Source organism: Danio rerio, chromosome 19, assembly GCF_052040795.2.
Source record: "Danio rerio strain M-AB ecotype USA chromosome 19, GRCz13ab, whole genome shotgun sequence".
NCBI classification, from domain to species: Eukaryota; Metazoa; Chordata; class Actinopteri; order Cypriniformes; family Danionidae; genus Danio; species Danio rerio.
The window spans coordinates 27,432,724-27,451,338 of NC_141039.2; the positions used below are offsets into that span (position 1 = coordinate 27,432,724).

Here is an 18,615-nt window from a genome sequence, read left to right on the forward strand (position 1 = left end):
GGATCCTGAAACTGTGGCACATCGTCAGAATCAACAAGCGGAGGGTTGCTGATTCCACTGCTAGCAAAGTCTGTGAATGGGGAAGAAATCCTAAGCTTAATGACCTCACACATTCCTAAAAATACAGCTTCTCACTCAACACTGTTTTTGTTACACATATTCATGGTGACTGCCGGTAAAAGCAGTCAATCCAAATACCAGAAAGATGGATATTGCCTAACAATTCCCAGCCTCACTCCTTCAAAGCAAGATTCTTCCTAGCACGAGTGTTTTCCAGGAATAAATGCTGTAAAGTCTGAGGCAGACGAGGAAACCCTGGAACTCGGGACAGAAATAGTTTAAGCATGAGACTATAGCAGCCTAATTGTTTTACCAGCAATAGAGGTCAACACTAGCAACGGAATCTTACAGTAATTCGGAACTTTGGATTTAGTGGCTAATTCAAATTCATTTTTACATTTTAGTACAATTCTGCTCATTCATTAATGAGGGGTAAGATTGGGGACTGGATTTGGATTTAAAAAGTCATATATTTTTATACAAATAAAATTATCATTGACTGTTTGTAAGCTTTTAACTCTATTTATTTTGTCAGGTTTTTTTTTTAAATATACTCCCACCGGCCGCTTTATTAGGTACACCTCACTAGTACTGGGTTGGACCCACTTTTGCCTTCAGAACTGCTTTAATCCTTTGTGACATAGATTCAACAAGAAATTGAAAATATTCCTCAGAGATTCTGGTCCATATTGATATGATAGCATCACACAGTTGCTGCAGATTTGTTGGCTTCACATCCATGATATGAACCTCTCATTTCACTACATGCTAAAGGTGCTCTATTGGATTGAGTTCTGGTGACTGAGGAGGCCATTTGAGTACAGTAAACTCATTGTCATGTTCAAAAAACCAGTCTGAGATGATTCATGCTTTATGACATGGCACGTTATTCTGCTGGAAATAACCATCAGAAGATGGGTTCACTGTGGTCATTAATGAATGAACATGGTCAGCAACAATACTCAGTCTGTGGCGTTGACACGATGCTCAATTGGTACTAATGGCTCAGAGGGTGCCAAGAAAATATCCATCACACCATTACACCACCACCACCAGCCTGAACTGTTGATACAAGACTTGATGTATCCATGCTTTCATGTTGTTGATGCTAAATTCTGACCCTACCATCCGAATTTTGCTGCAGAAATTGAGACTCATCAGACCACGCAACGATTTTCTATTCTTCTATTGTTCAATTATAATGAGGCTGTGCAAATTGTAGCCTCAGTTTCCTGCTCTTAGCTTATAGCAGGGGTTCTTAAACTTTTTAGCCTGTGACCCCCAAAATAACAATGCCAGTGACTCGCGACCCCCAATATCCTCTGAGGTGGTTATAAATACAGAAACCTTGCATGCAATGGTGCACACAGACCAATAGATCCAAGTTTATTCTTTGTTTAATTTTTTAAATGTATGTCAGTACAGTAAATGTGCCAAAAAGTTTAACCTGGTATAAAATCAATCTGCTGCATCTGACACTATTGCTGTGTCTTTAATATAGTGTAATTACCCCAGGGGTCGCAGTCCAACAGAACTAGTAACTATAAGCTACTATAGTAACTATATAGTACACAGTAACTATAAACAACTTTTTTTTTTGTCTTTTCAGTAGGTTATGGATAAAATATGGTCATTCTTAAGGTTTAATAAAAATAAATAGATTTTTGGAAATCACCAGGCAACCCCCCTTCATTGTCCCTCGGGGAGGTCCCAACCCCCACTTTTAGAACTACTTACAGGAGTGACACCCGGTGTGGTCTTCTGCTACTGTGGCCCATCCATCTCACGCTTGGACTTGATGTGCGTTCAGAGATGTTTTTCTGCATACCTCGGTTGTAATGAGTGCTTGTTTGAGTTACTGACATATCAGCTCAAAGCAGTCTGACCATTTTTGTGGGCATTTGTGCCCACAGAACTGCCGCTCACTGGATATTTTCTCTTTTTCAGACCATTCTCTGTAAACCCTAGAGATGGTTGTGTGTGAAAATCACAGTAGATCACTAGTTTCTGAAATTCTCAGAGCCGTCTGGCACCAACAAGCATGCCACATTCAATGTCACTTAAATCACCTTCCTTTCCCATTCTGATGCTCGGTTTGAACTGCAGCAGATTGTCTTGACCATGTCTACATACCGAAATGCATTGAGCTGCAAAAAAATCGAAAAACTATTAGATTTCATCATTTAAAAGATATGGATATGGTAGAAATATATCTTTCTATAGAAAAAGACAGACCCAATTAGTTACATTTTATGTGATTGTTTTATTTAAATTCAAAAGCAAAATTCTAGCGGCTCCATACTCCACATACTCCAAAAAGCATTAAAAACATAACTGGATTAATTAACTACATTTAACCACATTTTGATATTACTACATAAATTGTTGTTTCATTTATGTTAAACTAACAAATATCAATCACAAATATGAATCATAAGTTTATTTCTTCAACTATGTTAAAAGTTTGTAATCCAAATGGATAGAAATTTTATAAGCATTCAGAACACATCTTATTTGTTTAGGACTAAAGATTTTTTGAGAGTACAAATTAGCCACTTTTCTGAATATATGCAAAATAGTTAAGTCTACTCATGAGATCAGGCTGACAGTGAGGCTAGTCGATTAACTACATTACGAATTGCAAAGCCTTTTAGTAACACACATATATTACTGATGGTAAATATGTTTTGTTATTGAAATCAACAGATACAAATTGATAAATTGCGGTGAAATAAACACTTCTAAGCGTGATTTAGATACACTTTCCATTACACTGAAAAAAAAAACATTTTGAAAAGCCCAAAATCTTAAAATCCCTCAAAGTATTTCTTCCCTAAGTGTCGTGACTATACTGTATTTTATATTGTTATAATAAATGCATAGTGTGAATAGTGCTATCATTTCATCATTCATGATCTGATATCCGTATTTTTGTTATAAGCAGCAGAATAAAACATCTAGAATAATAAATTTCATTGTGACATTTGCATGTTTTACTGTATTAATGATTTCTGATGAAGTTTCACAATACCAGTCGCAGGTCTGTTTATGAAAATAGAATTAGGTAGGAAACAGTGATCATTTCCTTGTTGCAGACCCTCTTTAAAGGGAGGCATCTGGTTTTATCATGATGAAATTCACATTATAATTATGGCTGTGTGGCTTTGCTTGGTAGTTCATAAAGATTTTGCTTTTGGGAAATCAGAAAGCTATGAACAATATTTCGTTGTTTTTGTTTGTTTGTTTTGTGTGTATGTGAGATATTAGAATGCTACAAAAAGAAGTTTTGTGAGTTTTACCATTTTTGAATGCATTTAGCTTTAGCATTTAGGGTCTGGTGGGAGCACTTTTAGCTTAGCTTAGCTTAGCTTAAATCATTAAACCGGATTAAACCATTGGCATTTCTTTTAAAAAATTTAAAAAAGGATATTGATCATTTTCCTGTTTAAAGTTTTACACTTTAGTAGTTACACTGTACCATAAGACCAACAGTAAATGAAATGCCGCTATATTTAAGTCGATATGGCTAAAATATTTTTTTTATTCTGTGGTAATTATCAAGGAAACTTTGTGTTGTAGCATGGCTGCAGCAGGGGGAGTGGGGTCTGGCTGCAGACTAGGTGCAGATGCAATATGAGCTGCATCCATTGCTTTTGAACGTGCTCACCTAACCCTTCCCTAACAGTAACGTCACTAGTTCCATTGAGTGCATTCTCAGCTTGTATCATAAAGGCTGCATCCAGATACTTTTGGCAGCAGGTGTAATGATATTATGCAATGTGGTTACCTACAGGGGCAGACTTAACCAATAAGCAAGGTAAACTGTCGCTTAGGACCACATGAAATCTGGGAGCCCCCAATAAATGTCTAGAAGTATAAATTATACCTATAAGGAATATATAGCATCATTTTCTATCATATTTTGTATGGTGAAGGTCTAACAAATAAAAAAAAATGATCTTTAATTATTACATCTATGCACGTTTGTCCCACACTTCCAACCACGAAGCAGTACAGCAGCCAAGTCAGGTAAAGATTTAGTTTTAAAAATAAAAAAGTTTATTATTCTTAGCTGTGAATTAAATTTAAGGAAACAAATCCTTAAAAGTAGCAATTGCATTAAGGTAAAACATAGAAAAGAAAAAAAAACACCATAAATAAATAGAAAATAAATGAAAGGACAGAGGGTGCATTTTAGGACTGTTGGGCCTCTTGGCTTGAATTGCTTACCCCCAAATCAATATATCCGCCCCTGGTTACCTATAGTGACACCTTTTAATTTTCTCTCAGTCTTTGTACACAGAAGAGTCAAACTTTTAATTTCCTTAACTCGTACCAAGTCCGTGACATAATTTACTTCCGGATTCTTTAAATTTTAAAGGTCCGTACTGGCCCAATACCCCCATAAGTAGTTCCATTTTCTCATCAGTGGGAATAGAATAACTGTTGCATAGATTATGATAAAGACATTTTTTCTTTTTTCCTATTATTACTTACATGTGCAGGAACCACCAAAATTAATTATAGCAACCTAGACCACACAGAACCTAAAAGGTACACTTCCAAATTTGAGTTTACAAAACAAAAGTGCCTTACAACATATACAATTATTTTAATCGCTTCCAACAGTGTTTTATGAAAATTCAAAGGGTTTTCTTTGAAATGATATTAAACTGGCATTTACACCTCTGCATGTAGATTTGGGAAGCTTTTGAATTTGGGTAGGCAAAATTCAGGCGGAAACCCCAATATAGCTCTTGACTTTAAAAGGTTAATAGGAAAATCATTAAAAATCTTTTTTTTTAAATTTCGAGTTGCTAACGGTCTAATCCGATGCTATGATTTATGCAAAGCTAACCTAAAATTGCTCCTACCCAAGCCAGAGATGGCCTGAATAGATTAAAAAAATCGTAAAACACAATAGACTGGTTTCCAAATAATAGTGAAGTGTTCCTTTAAAATTGTACAGCATACACTTTTGTTTTCTGCTTAAGAAACACTGTAAAAAAAGATGTGCTCAATAAGTCATGACAGCATGTTTTTAGGTCATTGTAACTTACTAAACTAAGTTAATCAGGTTTTAACTTCATTTTATAAGTTACGCAAGCTGTTTTAAGTCAGTTCAACATAATATTAGTTCAATGAACTCATATAAGGTTAATTCGATTCAGCTTTAAAAATTAAGGCAACCAGGATTTGTTTATAATGCAGAAGTCTTTTGCTTGTTTTTGTGAAATCACTATCCCATTTTTTCTCTCTCTGTTTTATTAGTGCAAATCAGATGCTTTGTTTGATTTCACTGTGCCATGCTTTCCCTTGCTTTCATTTTGTTTTCGAAAACCAAGCTAAATGCCAGCATTATCGGTTATGAAAAAGATAATTAAAAAAACCCTCTTGTGGCCTTGTTAGAGTCATACTTGCTCTTTATTAGCAGAATCACACATTAAAACAGCACACATCATGTTTTACAACCAGAGCTGCAACATCCTAATGTCTCATTAAGGTCATGTTATTGCATCATAATGTTTTTGCTTTTGCATGTCGAAAGCACTCCAGATCAAATAAAAAACCGCAATGCATCAAACAAACCCATATTAAATGAAACCTCCCAGGCCAGACTTGTAACATGATTCAAAATGAGGTCAAATGTCTGCACTGACTGCATTTTGGACGTCTAGCAGTGTTTTGCACCATCATCAAATGAATTATGCACCTTATTTTTAACCACTGATTGACTGGGCTGTGCTAACGCTTAAGACAGAGATATCTGGTATGACTTATGATTATGTAGTTTGCTGAAGGTGAATGTTGCTGAATAGACCAGACTGCAGCATATCTGCGGCATAAACGTAAGGTCAGCTAAATTTCACCCCCTTTCAGCAGCAGTTCATCTTAAACTGCAGTAAGACCTCTGAGCCAGACGGCCACATATTCCTCCTACACACAATCAATATAGCAATTATAAGATGACAGGAGCAGATTCAATATACACTAACACAGCATCTTTGTTAACAAATCTCCCCGTTCTGATTCAGCAGTCTGCTCATCACTGCCAAAAGCTTCTCTTTCATCGAGGTGAAATCGGGTTTTCTTGAAACAGCGCCCTCTGCCGTACACACGATGTTGTGAGTTCAATGCTGTTGGGGGGGAAACATCTTTCACAACATCATCACATTCCTCCACGAGATTCCTTTTTAATTATTCACAATGTAGATATTTTGAAGTTTTATATTTCTCATTGTGGGCAGCACTATGGCGCAGTGGGTAGCACAATCGCCTCACAGCAAGAATGTTGCTGGTTTGAGCCCTGTCTGGGTCAGTTGGCATTTCTGTGTGGAGTTTTCATGTTCTCCCCGCGTTCGCGTGGGTTTTCTCCAAGTGCTCCTGTTTCCCCTGCCCTACAAGTCCAAAAACATGTGGTACATGTGAATTGGGTAAGCTAAAATTGTCCGTAGTATGAGTGTGTTTGGATGTTTTCCAGTGATGGGTTGCAGCTGGAGGGACATCCGCTGTGTAAAACATATGCTGGATAAGTTGGCGGTTCATTCCACTGTCGCAATCCCAGATTAATAAAGGGACTAAGCAGAAAAGAAAACGAATGAATGAATTTCTCATTGTGGTGTCACGATGGCGAAGTGGGTAGCACAATAGCCTCACAGCAAAAAGGTTGCTGGTTCGAGCCCCGGGTGGGTCAGTTGGTATTTCTTTGTGGAGTTTGTATGTTCTTACCATGTTCGCGTGGGTTTCCTCTGGGTGCTCTGGTTTCCCCCACAGTCCAAAGACATTGGGTATAGGGGATTTAAATAAGCTGAATTGACCGCTGGAAGGGCATCCGCTGCGTAAAACATATGCTGGATAAGTTGGCGGTTCATTCTACTGTGGCCACTCCTGATGAATAAAGGGACAAAGCCAAAAATGAATGAATGAATTTCTCATTGTCGTGTGCTGTAGTTTTTGGTTTCGTTTTTCAGAAAGCAGAATGCTGAAAAAATATAGTTTTTTATTTAGTTTTTTGAAGTAGATAGAATGTGGCAAACTAAATGTTTTGTTGTATTTTGTTTTTGAAAAATCGGATTGATGGAAACAATGGATTTCAGTGTTGTTTTGTTTTTGAGAAATCTTATTGCTGTAAACATAAATTAATGTTTCTTTTTAGAGAAATCAGATTGCTGCCAGAATTTTTTGTTTGTTAGTAAAAATCTGAAAAAAAAAGTTTTGTTTTGAGAAATAAGAATGCAACGAAAAACATTTGGTAACATTTATAATAACTAAACACTATGAATATTTTTTAAGTATTAGCAAAAAGTGAATTAATTATCTGTTAAGCATTAACTCTGCATTAATAAATGTTAGTAAACAATTAGACTAGATACAAATTTTCTATTCTTTACTTAAAAACACATTTAAAATGTTACTGAACTTTGTTACTGATTAATTTTCCTTGACTAAATTAAATATCAGATTATTTAAAAATAATTTGTATTTAAGAGTAGTTAAGATCGTTCAGAATGTGTTAGTAAATGATTAATAAACTATACAAATCAACATTTATATCTTATTATTCAGGCATAATAGTTAATTTGTATGTTATTCAATGACTTATTAACTCAACTTCATCCAGTTTTGAGACCTAATCTAAAGTGAGGAATATTTGCTTTAGAAATGCCTTATAAATGACAATTAAAGGCTCAGTAAACACAATTTTGCAATCTTATTGAAAAAGCTAAATTAACCATTGCTAAATAACACGAGAGTCAAAATGTAACAAAATTGGATAATACAACAATATATTAATTTAACAATATACTATGATACAACATTTAAAGCGATGTCTAAACTGTACAGTAGGTTTATTTTAGATAAGATTGCAAATATTTATTTTTTATTTGATAGTTTCATTTGTGTATCTTCAAATTAATAGAAATAAATAAAGTATTTATTTTTCTATTTTCCTGTTTAGAACACAACTGAGCTTTTAGATGTCATTAATAGGGGACTCATTTATGCTTTATTTATAAACATAAATAGTCCTCTCTTTAGATTAGGTCACAAAATGGAATAAGGTTAAGTTATAAAGCGTCTATTAACATACAAATGAACTATTAAAATACTCCTGAATAATAAGATAATCATTTTCTCACGCATTCTGAATAATCATTTAAAACCAGCAACTTCTCTCAAATAACTGGTTTTTAAATGATGTGATACTTAATTTAGTCACAAACAAATAATAATTAACAAAGTAGAAAATACACTCATTACAATTAACATACAATCTAAATTATATATGTGCTCTTAAATCAAGAATAGAGCATCTTTAGTTGCAGTTGTAAAATGCTTACTAACGTCACGTGTATTAATGTAGAAATTAACAGATACTTAATTCACTATTTGCTAAGGATTAATAAATGATTCAGTGTGTAGTTATGTTACCCAACAGTCTTTTATTCAATGCGGACATAACAGAATTTTCATTAAGCTTTCTTTCTTTTTTTTGTTATTTTAAGCACTTCAGCATCTTCTCTTTATTGTCATAGATGAATGTTGTTAGTGTTTGCTGTTTGACACAATTAGAGTCAGATCCTCTTGTCCTGTTGTTGTTGTGCATCTGGAAAGTGCTCTTGTCTCTCTGTCCTGATTAGATTCAGTTTACTGGAACTGTACATGACTCAACCTTCACCTCTCAACAGACTAAATGTGTTGGGAAATATGTTTTAAAACCCAACCTGGCGTTTGTAAAATACTAATATTGTGACTAAAGTAGCCTAACTGTTTTTAATAATTAAAAGTATCATCATTTAGTTCAAAACTTGCAGAAATATTACAGACGCAGAACTTAAGTCCAAAGCATAAAATTTGACTAAAACTTTTAAATTGAAACTTTTACATATAAATGTATGCTTTCAGATAGTTTATTCAAATGAAAAATCAACATCTGTCAATACAAGTGCAGCTCTCATGCTGGTCTGAAAGCAATTGAAGTCTTAAATCACAAAGCTCTTAAAAAAAAAAAAAAAAAAAAATGTAAAACAATATACCATTCAGTCCCACACCAATGTATCTGATCGGTTTGTTTTCGGCCAAGTAATTACTAAAATAATCCATTACTTTTTCATTTTTAAGAAAATGTGTAGATTTGTTTACACCATGTTCACTCACTCACTATCCTTAGGTCTACTCCCTGATTTATCAGAAATTGTCATAGTTGAACAAACCGTCTAACATCATGTTACTTTGTTTTATTTAAAATCCCTAAAAATGACTAAAGATTGAAATGCAAAATCAAAATAGTAGTATGTGTACTTTTTTAGTTGTCAACAATAGAAGTTTTTAATATATTATATAATATTACAAACAAGCAAGACGAAAAAGTAACACAAAAGTAACTTAAAAAGTAACTAAGTAACATTTCTATTTATATAACAGCTCCAGCAAAAGCATATACCACTGATAAATTACAGTTGAGCTCAAAAAAAGCCTGCATTTAGCAAGTTACAGTAAAAAACGTATTCCACTATGGATAAAAGACTGAAGATTTTACTTCTAACAGACTGATGCTCTCTGCTGACAATAAAGCATCCATTTTATTTAGGCATATTTAGTCATTTGAAAAGGTACCAAAAACGAGTGGTGAAGGGATGTTTACCCAAAAGTAAAAATGTCATTAATTTCCCAACATCATGTCATTCTAATCCTCAGAGAGCTTTGTTCATCTGCGGAATACAAATTGCGATATTTTAGGTGAGATCGGAGAGCTCCCTTATCCTCCTTTAGACACAGTGACTACGTTTACATGGACATCAGAAATTGAATTATTTGCTTTAATGTAATTAAGAGAATAAAAAGACTTAGGTGTTTATATGAGTTGCTTTTTGAGCGTTACTTTCATGATCCCGTTTTACATGTTCTAGCACATAATCCGATTAACGTCATTGCGTCATGACGCTTTACGCATTTCTTCCAGAATTTCATGCAATTTCGGGTGTTTCATTTTTTTTATTTGTTGACTTTAACTGCAGTTTGGCACTTCCACTTTCATTCCCGAACATTTCATGCATGCCCTCCATGACAAACGAGATATTGGATGCAATTATGAACTGCAGGAATAGTGTTGTCTTAATGGAAGTTCATACTGCATACTGAATGGAAGAAAAAAAAAACTCAGCATTTCACTATGCAGGTGTCTGTGGTCTGCACTGACCGGGTAGGTGCAAAGAGTGTCAAACAGCCGTGTGTGTGCGTGTATGTGGACTATCCTGTCGCGAAACGTAGCGAAAAGCACATGACGGTAAGAGTTCGATTAAGGTGTCTACATGTCTGTACTGCACTTCAATAATGCGACTAAAATCGGCATTACTCCACATCTTAATTTGATTTCTCCTTAGTTCGATTATGACCTCAATCTGATAAATCAAAAATCGCTGTTTACATGGTTAACTCTTAATCATAGTGTTGTCCTAATTGCAATAAAATCAAATTATTGGTGTCCATATAAACATAGACACTGTTTACATATCCTTGAAGAATTTACAGTAACATATTGTAAATCAAAATTACAGCAAAATACTGTAATGACATTTACAATACCAATTTATCTTTCTTTAAATGTATTTACAGTATTGTATATCTTTACTGTAAAGTTTAGTATTTTATTCTTACATGTAATACATTTTAACAATAATTACTTTATTAATAATAACAAAAATAATTCATTGCTTATTTAGACTGTAAAACAGTGTAAATAGTAAATTACTGTATTTCCTTTGTTTTTTATTATTGCATTTTGATTCACAGCAATTTAAAAATATAGTTTAAATGACACCAAGAGGATATTTTCCACAATGCAACTTTAAAATACAGTATCATATTGCATAACTGTCGTACAGTAAAATATAAATCATCTTAGTTATCTTACTTACAATACTAATTATAATTTATAAAAATTATTAACAGTGCAGCAACAGTCCCAACTCATTCCAAATAATAAAAATCTTTAAAACAGACCATATGCTTTTAGTGGTTCAGTTAAAATGTTATCAAGCTACAAGAATACTTTCTTGCTCACAAAAATAATGACTTGATCAGATTGATCAGTTTCTTCTTAGTGTATCGCGAGCATGTTCACAAGCACTGTGCACTGATGTTTCCCTCGCTGGATGCCAGCATGCACAATATACTGACACTGAGGAGAAGCAGCGGTTGAATAATGTTGTCATTCATCTGTGCATATAGCTTGATAATATTTCCGCTGAACCACTGAAGGCATGCAGATTGTTTTGAGGATATTTGTTTGGTATCTTTCTAGACTTTGAATGAGTCAGGAACCAATCAAAGAGCTTGATGGTCTCAAGAGTATGGATCGACATGAGGGTGTGTAATTAATAGCATAATATAAATTTTCGTTAATTAATTAATCAAAAAACAAAAAAAAGTAATTTTTATCAACCATAAATCAGAAGCAGTGAGTGATTTTCTCAGGAAAGACGAAGAAGAGGCTGCAATTTAATTCTAATGATTATTTTATTTAAATAAGACACAATATTCCTATTACGGAAATAAAGGTTGAAGAAAGTGTAACGTGTGGCTTTTGATACTGTGATACAGTCACCAGACAATGGCCTTATAACCTTATGCGAGCTCAAACGCCTTTAAAATGAAAGCTACATGACTTTCCAAATCATTTTTTTGACACTGAATTAACGAAAGAATCACTTTATGAATGAAGGGCTTGCAAAACTTTGTCCTCAGTCAATATTTTTCACCTTCAGTACAGAAGATGTCCTCAATCCACCATCCTTCACACACATATCTGGTTTGCACATTCACAACAACAGATTGGTTTATTGCCATTGTGTGTGAACAGACAGCAGGTCAGCCTGATCGGCAAACACATCTCCTACATAATGCTTTGCTCATGTCAAACCAGTGATGTGCTCTTAAACCCCCTACCCAAGTGCTGGTTTTGATAGGCTGATATGCTTTAAAATCAGACATGGAGTTTAAATGGCGAAGGTATTTAAGCAATTAAAACCACAGCGAATGACTATTGCAAACCCTTAACTTACCAAAAATGAGTTTGATCTTTTAATAAACTACTCAGTCTTTTCATACTGTGTATAAGGTGCAGCATAAAAGGTTGCATTGTTACTTTTAAAGCCTTTTGTTTTAATCATGTCATCTTAAATGTGGGTCGTCAATGGTTCTTCATATGAGATCAATTAATGTTTCTATCATTGCGACAGCACAATACATTATTGTTTGATAAAAGTTCTGCTTCGACACAAGAAAACCCGTCAAATCATGCTTGCCTGTCACTTATTCTTGTTCATCATTATTCAGAGTGATTGAAAATCATAAATGCATGCTTTTGTTTTCACAACAGCCAACATACATGTACATATAAACATGTACGGTGAAGATTATGGATAGATGCTCTTGAAAAATCTTTTCGCTGACCTGCAAATGACAAAACCGTCTTATGATATATGGTAAATTTAGATTTCTCCTTAAGATTAAAAGAAAAATGGCCACTTTTGTACTTACTTTCTAGTATACAGTTGAAGTCAGAATTATAAACCCTCCTGTTTATTTTGTCCCCAATTTCTGTTTAATGGAGAGAAGATTTTTTCAACACATTTCTAAACGTAATAGTTTTAATAACTCATTTCTAACAACTGATTTATTTTATCTTTGCCACGATGACAGTAGATATATTTATATCATAATATTTGACTAGATATATTTCAAGATGCTTCTATACAGCTTAAAGTGACATTCAAAGGCCTAAGTAGGTTATTTAACTAGGCAGGTTAGGGTAATTAGGCAAGTTATTGTTTAAGGATGGTTTGTTCTGTAGACTATCGAAAAAATATATAGCTTAAAGGGGCAGATAATTTTTGACCTTAAAATATTTCTAAAAAATAAAAAAACTGCTTTTATTCTAGCTGAAAAAACAAAAACAAAAGACTTTCTCCAGAAGAAAAAATATTATCAGACATACTATGAAAATTTCCTTTCTCTGTTAAACATCATTTGGGAGATATTTAAAAAAGAAAAAAATTCAAAGGGGGGCTAATAATTCTGACTTAAACTGTATGTTGTTTTTAGATTAATTATAATAATTAGTCATAAAAATAGTAGCAGAATTCATTCATTTTCCTTTGGCTTAGTCTCTTATTTATCAGAGGTCGCCACAGTGGAATAAACTGCCAACTATTTCAGCATTTGCTTTACGCAGTGGGTGCCCTTCCAGCTGCAACCCAGTACTGGGAAAAGTAACAGAGTTGTTTTTATCATTAATATTACAATGCCCCAAAAATCCAACATTAATAGTGATAAAACATTCCTTTATCGAAAACATTATGATTCTTTTTTTCTTTTTACATCTAGCCAATGATTTCTTTTAAATTTTAGATTGATTATCAGCAGATTTGGGGAAAATAATTGAAAATATTTTAAAGAAAAAGTTGCAAAATGACACACACACACAAATCTGGGTGGTTTTAATCCATATTTGAAAAAAATATGGACAGATCAATTTTGGATATATTTAGTGTTGAAATGTAACCCAACAGTTGGGTTTCTCCATATTTGACCCAAATTTGGTTTGAAACATACCATTTTTTTAAGTGTACAAGAAAATGTTGGATAGTAATGGTTTTAAAGTAAACATAACATGACAGAACATAATATTTAAAAAAAAAAATTTTTTACCAAAAAATTAATTATCTTTGTGCATTTCAATCTCATGACTTTATTGTTGAAACTTAATGACTAAAAAGGCAATTTATTCCAATCAACTCAAAATATCAACCAATTTGAGTAAAAGTAACAACTAAACTTGTACTGTTACAATTGATTTATTTTTCAACATGCCTTTTCACTGCTATTGTAATTAGCATTAATTACAATATTACTAATTATTGTAGAGAAACCTATGAAATGGCTTGTAGTTTGTGGTATTCGATGATGACAAATGTATGGATGTGTGTCTGATCCATGAGGGTTGTACAATCTGTGCACTGTATGTCCAACTGAAGCAGACTCTCTGCGTCATGTCATCCAGACAGCACCTCCCAGCATGGAATGAGATGGAATGATGGGACGGGCGTGAATGTGAGTATTTACCTGAGTTTAAACAGAGAGTGATGCACCTGAAGCGAGGCCGCAGGCGGACACTGTGCAACAAAGTGTGAAAACAAAAACCTTATTCTGTGTTTTCCCAACACAATCTCATGCCAATTCACAATTATTTCCAATTTGCAGTTTACTAGTGGCTAATTCATGCAATCTTATTCATACAACCTGCTTGAGGGGAGTAATGGGCCGATCAGAAAATTCTTTGGACTAAACATTTTGCATGTCTTTAACTACACCAACATCTAAACATACCGCCTAAAATCAACTTCTAGTTCACAAGTATTAAAACATTTGTTCACCTCAAATTTGTTAAAATACTGTTCCAAATTCCCCTGAGACCTTAGTTTTTCTTTGAACACAAATGAAGATATTTTAGATGAAATCTGAGAGCTCCTCCATAGGTCTTGAGTCATTCAAAGTCCAGAAAAAGAATCAAAACATTATAAAAGCATTCCATTTGACTTCAGTGGGTCATCTGTTATCATACAAAGCCATATATTTGTAAATACATCGTTGTTCGCCTGTAACATTTCTCCCATGTCAGGCCATCAGAGTGTGTGTTTACTAGAACAGTATGACTAAAGAGTCAACAGTGAAATTGCCTGTAGTAAACATGCAGAAATACGGTTGCAGAAAACATTAGTTAACAAAGCTTTTTTTAAGTTTTTGTTTTGTCACACAAAAGTGCTCTTGGAGTTTCATATGATAGTTTTGGTTTCTGGACATTAAACATCTTGGCAAGGTTGCGGTCTACAGAGTATGAGGGAGCTCTCAGATTTCATCAAAGAAAAAAAAATTATCCTAATTTGTGTTTCAAAGATAAAGAAAAGGCTAAAGGGATTGAAACGACATGACGGTAGGAGTGCAACAAGATGGTTTACTCCACAAGACTAGACACGAGATTGAGACAAGATTTTTGTACTATTTTTGGGAATTCTCAATCATGAAATATATACGAATGAAAAAGTCTTTTATTTAACAGGAAAAAAAAAAATCACAAAATGCAAAAACAAAAAAACAAAAAAACATTTAACTTGTATTAAATGTTATTTTACTTCTATTTGAATGAATTCTATGCAGTAAATGTCATGCAAATACTGCAGAATGTTTTTCTATAAACTCTACTGATGGACAAACTCTGAGCTACTGGATGCGAGTATGGACTGATAGGACAGAGCTGTTTAAATCTCGCTCCATCATAACATCACAACTCACGAGACAACTTTTCACCTTGACCAGAAATCTCGTCGCCATCTTGTCTCGCGAGATCTCATAGTTCGAGATCTTGTCGCACCCCTACATGAAGGTGAGCAATTAATAACACGATTTTTATATTTGGTTGAACTTTAAATAGTTCTCAGAAAATAATAAACACTTCTTACAAACTAAAATCTCATAATTATGGTGATTGCGACCGGGCAAAAATGCTTCTATTAAGCATAATCTGATTTACTATCGTCATGAAAGCTGCACAATATTTTAAACCAAGAAGCAATAACCAAGTAAGTAAATATAGCTTAACTTGTATCTCTGTTCATATGTGTGTACTTGTGGTATTTCCAATTTGATTTTATGATTATCTTGTTCTGAATTTATTTCTGACTGTTTAATAATAATGTTTTGTATTATGTTATATCAGTGAGGCTAGTTTTTGTTTATGTTTTCAACAGAACTCTGAATAGAGTTTGAGTTTGTGAAATTCGGTAGTACGGCGTTGTGAAAAGGGGCGGGATTAAACTATATAATTAGACATTTAAAAAAGCAAGAGATTGGTCTATATTTTAAATTTCTGTCCAGAGAGGTCATGTTTTGATTCTCAATTGGTCTTACGCAGTCAAGTGATGCGATTTCGCAAGTCAGAGTTCACCAAGTTTTACCTTTGCAATGTATGAATGGAAGTCTATGGGGAGAAAAGTCCAGTGTGACCGCAGCTCAAATCTGCTGACCATGTGATGGCTATGTTTGGGGGCGGGGTTAGGAGGTGGGGTTTTCTGTAACATTTTTAGAATACAACATAAATGCCCGCCTCTAATGAGATAATGATACAAATTCATGCAAATTACCCACTAATCGCCAAAATGTAAATTGATCACATTTTCCTATGATATCTTGTTGGTTTTTCCAACACACTTGCACAACAATTCATGAATTTTTATTTTAATGGTTAATCCGTAAGAATCTCATTCGTACATTTCACTACTATTTGCTCACCCCCTGATGATGGCTGGCTTTAGGGGCACACATGCTTTTAAATATTCTCCCATTTTAGTTCAAACCAAATGGTATGAATTTGAATGAATTAGCCACTTTTCTGACAATACGTAAAATAGCTACGTTTCTTCATGAGATCAGGCTGGTTTTTCTCATTCTGTGATATCCCCAAAAGGTAGAACACCTGGATAGTCGACAACCCGTGGAGTTCATCGCATTCCCCATAATGTACATAACACAGCAATACACGGTTTAAAATTCAAACAAGCTTTTTTTCTTTATATATAGATTTTCTCGTATATAGATATATTGATAGAGAGAGAGCTTATTCATACTGTGGATGTTGAAAGAGAACACGACACATAATTTAATGTTAAACATACGATCAAATGCATGCCCTGACGCTATTAAGACCTTCCTGAAAGCTTCAGTCGTCTTTCTCCTCAGAAATCGGCGGGTGGATTCGAAGGCGACGCCTTGCTCTGCGCTGTCTGATTATAGTGCTCATACAAAAGCCACTTTGCTTAAATTTTAAGCACACACTAAAGCAAAGCTGCGTTGAAAACAGCTGTGCGAATGCTCGGAATCAATGCGGAATCAAATTCTGGATGGAAAAGTCCCTGCAAACGCATCCATAACTGGATATAGGACACTAAAAAAAAAAAAAAACGAAAGCGTAACGGGAATATCTGGAATGTGACTGAACTAATCAATAGGCAAATTTAATAAATAAGATTTCCGTATGAGACTCTCACTCATTTATCAAGATAACAGTGATGCCATTAGGATTTTTTTTTTTTGATTTGCATATTCTAAGGTCCTTTTCCCAAAATGCTTCCTTCCGTCCTGCTAAATGCCATTCCAGTCCAGATACGAAAGTGCGGCGTTGCCACATACTCAAACCCTTCATCTGCATTTACATTTTCGATTCTCATTCGGGCCACAGTTGCTATGCCATGCAGATAGTAAAGAGAGAGAGAGAGAGAGAGAGAGAGAAAGAGAGAGAAGAGGGGGTTTGGAGAGGAAACAGAGTGGCGGGACGCGACGGAGACCGGCTCTGTGCGCGTGTTTAGCTGACTTCAAAGTTCTGCGGCTGTGAGCCGGATTCTGATGGCGCCTCCTGCTGTTGGGATGGTGACTCCGGCGGGTCATCTGTGCTCGTGCTGGTGGAGACCTGAGTGGGCATATGGTGGTGCAGGGCGCTAGGGCCGGCCTGTGTGGGCTCTCTTTCCTCGTCCTCCTGCTGGGAACTGGAGTGTTGGAGCATGGATCCCGGGAGCTTGACGGGGCAGAATGCAGAGCCGGTGGGGATGAAGTTGACTTTGTTTTTGTCAGGGCAGGAGAAAAGTGGGACGGTGGTTGACTGTCTGGACCTGAGAATAAGAGGAAACTGATTTAAGCTAATGTTCCAAGTGGAAAAATGATGCACATACTATAGTCTCAGCATTAAAGGTGCATTAAGAAATAATTAAATATTCGCCTACAGTGTCGAAAAAAAAGGCAAAACTCACATGCAGCCAATCAGCAGTGATGGTGTGTCTATTAACTATTGTGGCTTTTCATTTACATTTAGTCATTTAGCAGACGCTTTTGTCCAAAGCGACTTACAATTGAAAAGGCATTCAGCAATTCAGCGAACAAGAAGAGGCAAACTATGCAAGAAATGCTAGTTATCAGAGATTGAAAGTAACAAAGTACAAATACTTCATTACTGTACTTAAGTAGATTTTTCTGGTTTCACTATTTATTTTTGACTTTTCACTTAAACTCAATTTTTATTTTTATAAATATCTATACTTTTTACTCTTTACATTTTTATACTGGTCTAGTTACTTTAGTTTTAATGTATTGTGTGGCGCAATCTATATTATTTCTTGTCATTGCGAGATTTGAATGCCTTTTTGATTCAGTCAATCTTGTCATTGCGCGCCTGTGTGCTGCAATGCTCGGCTTTTTCAACCTCTGATCGAGCACCGTAGGCTTGTTTAGCTTACCATGGGAACGACTAATGTGGAACTCATATGAAAAAAGATGATGCAAACATTTATTAACAGCATTAATAACTGTTAAATAATTATTTGTTAAATAAAATATAAACATGTTATGTGCTGTTTAAAGAAAATTAAGCAGCTTTAGTTTTAGCAAACAGACATTTATAGTCAAATACATTCAGTTTTTATTTTATCAAATGTAAATATATATAAA

At 34.6% G+C, this 18,615-nt stretch overlaps 1 protein-coding gene across 2 annotated transcripts in view; it reads right to left on the bottom strand.

Moving 5' to 3' along the window:
* Positions 1 to 16,661: 16,661 nt before the first annotated feature.
* The window catches only part of glcci1a (glucocorticoid induced 1a), a 75,144-nt gene continuing 73,190 nt past the window's right edge, over positions 16,662 to 18,615 (bottom strand). For both annotated transcript variants that reach the window (XM_087294073.1, NM_001079950.1), the window contains 1 exon segment: positions 16,662 to 17,783. In XM_087294073.1, coding sequence (XP_087150199.1) covers positions 17,480 to 17,783 — 304 coding nt within the window. In that variant the 3' untranslated portion in view covers positions 16,662 to 17,479.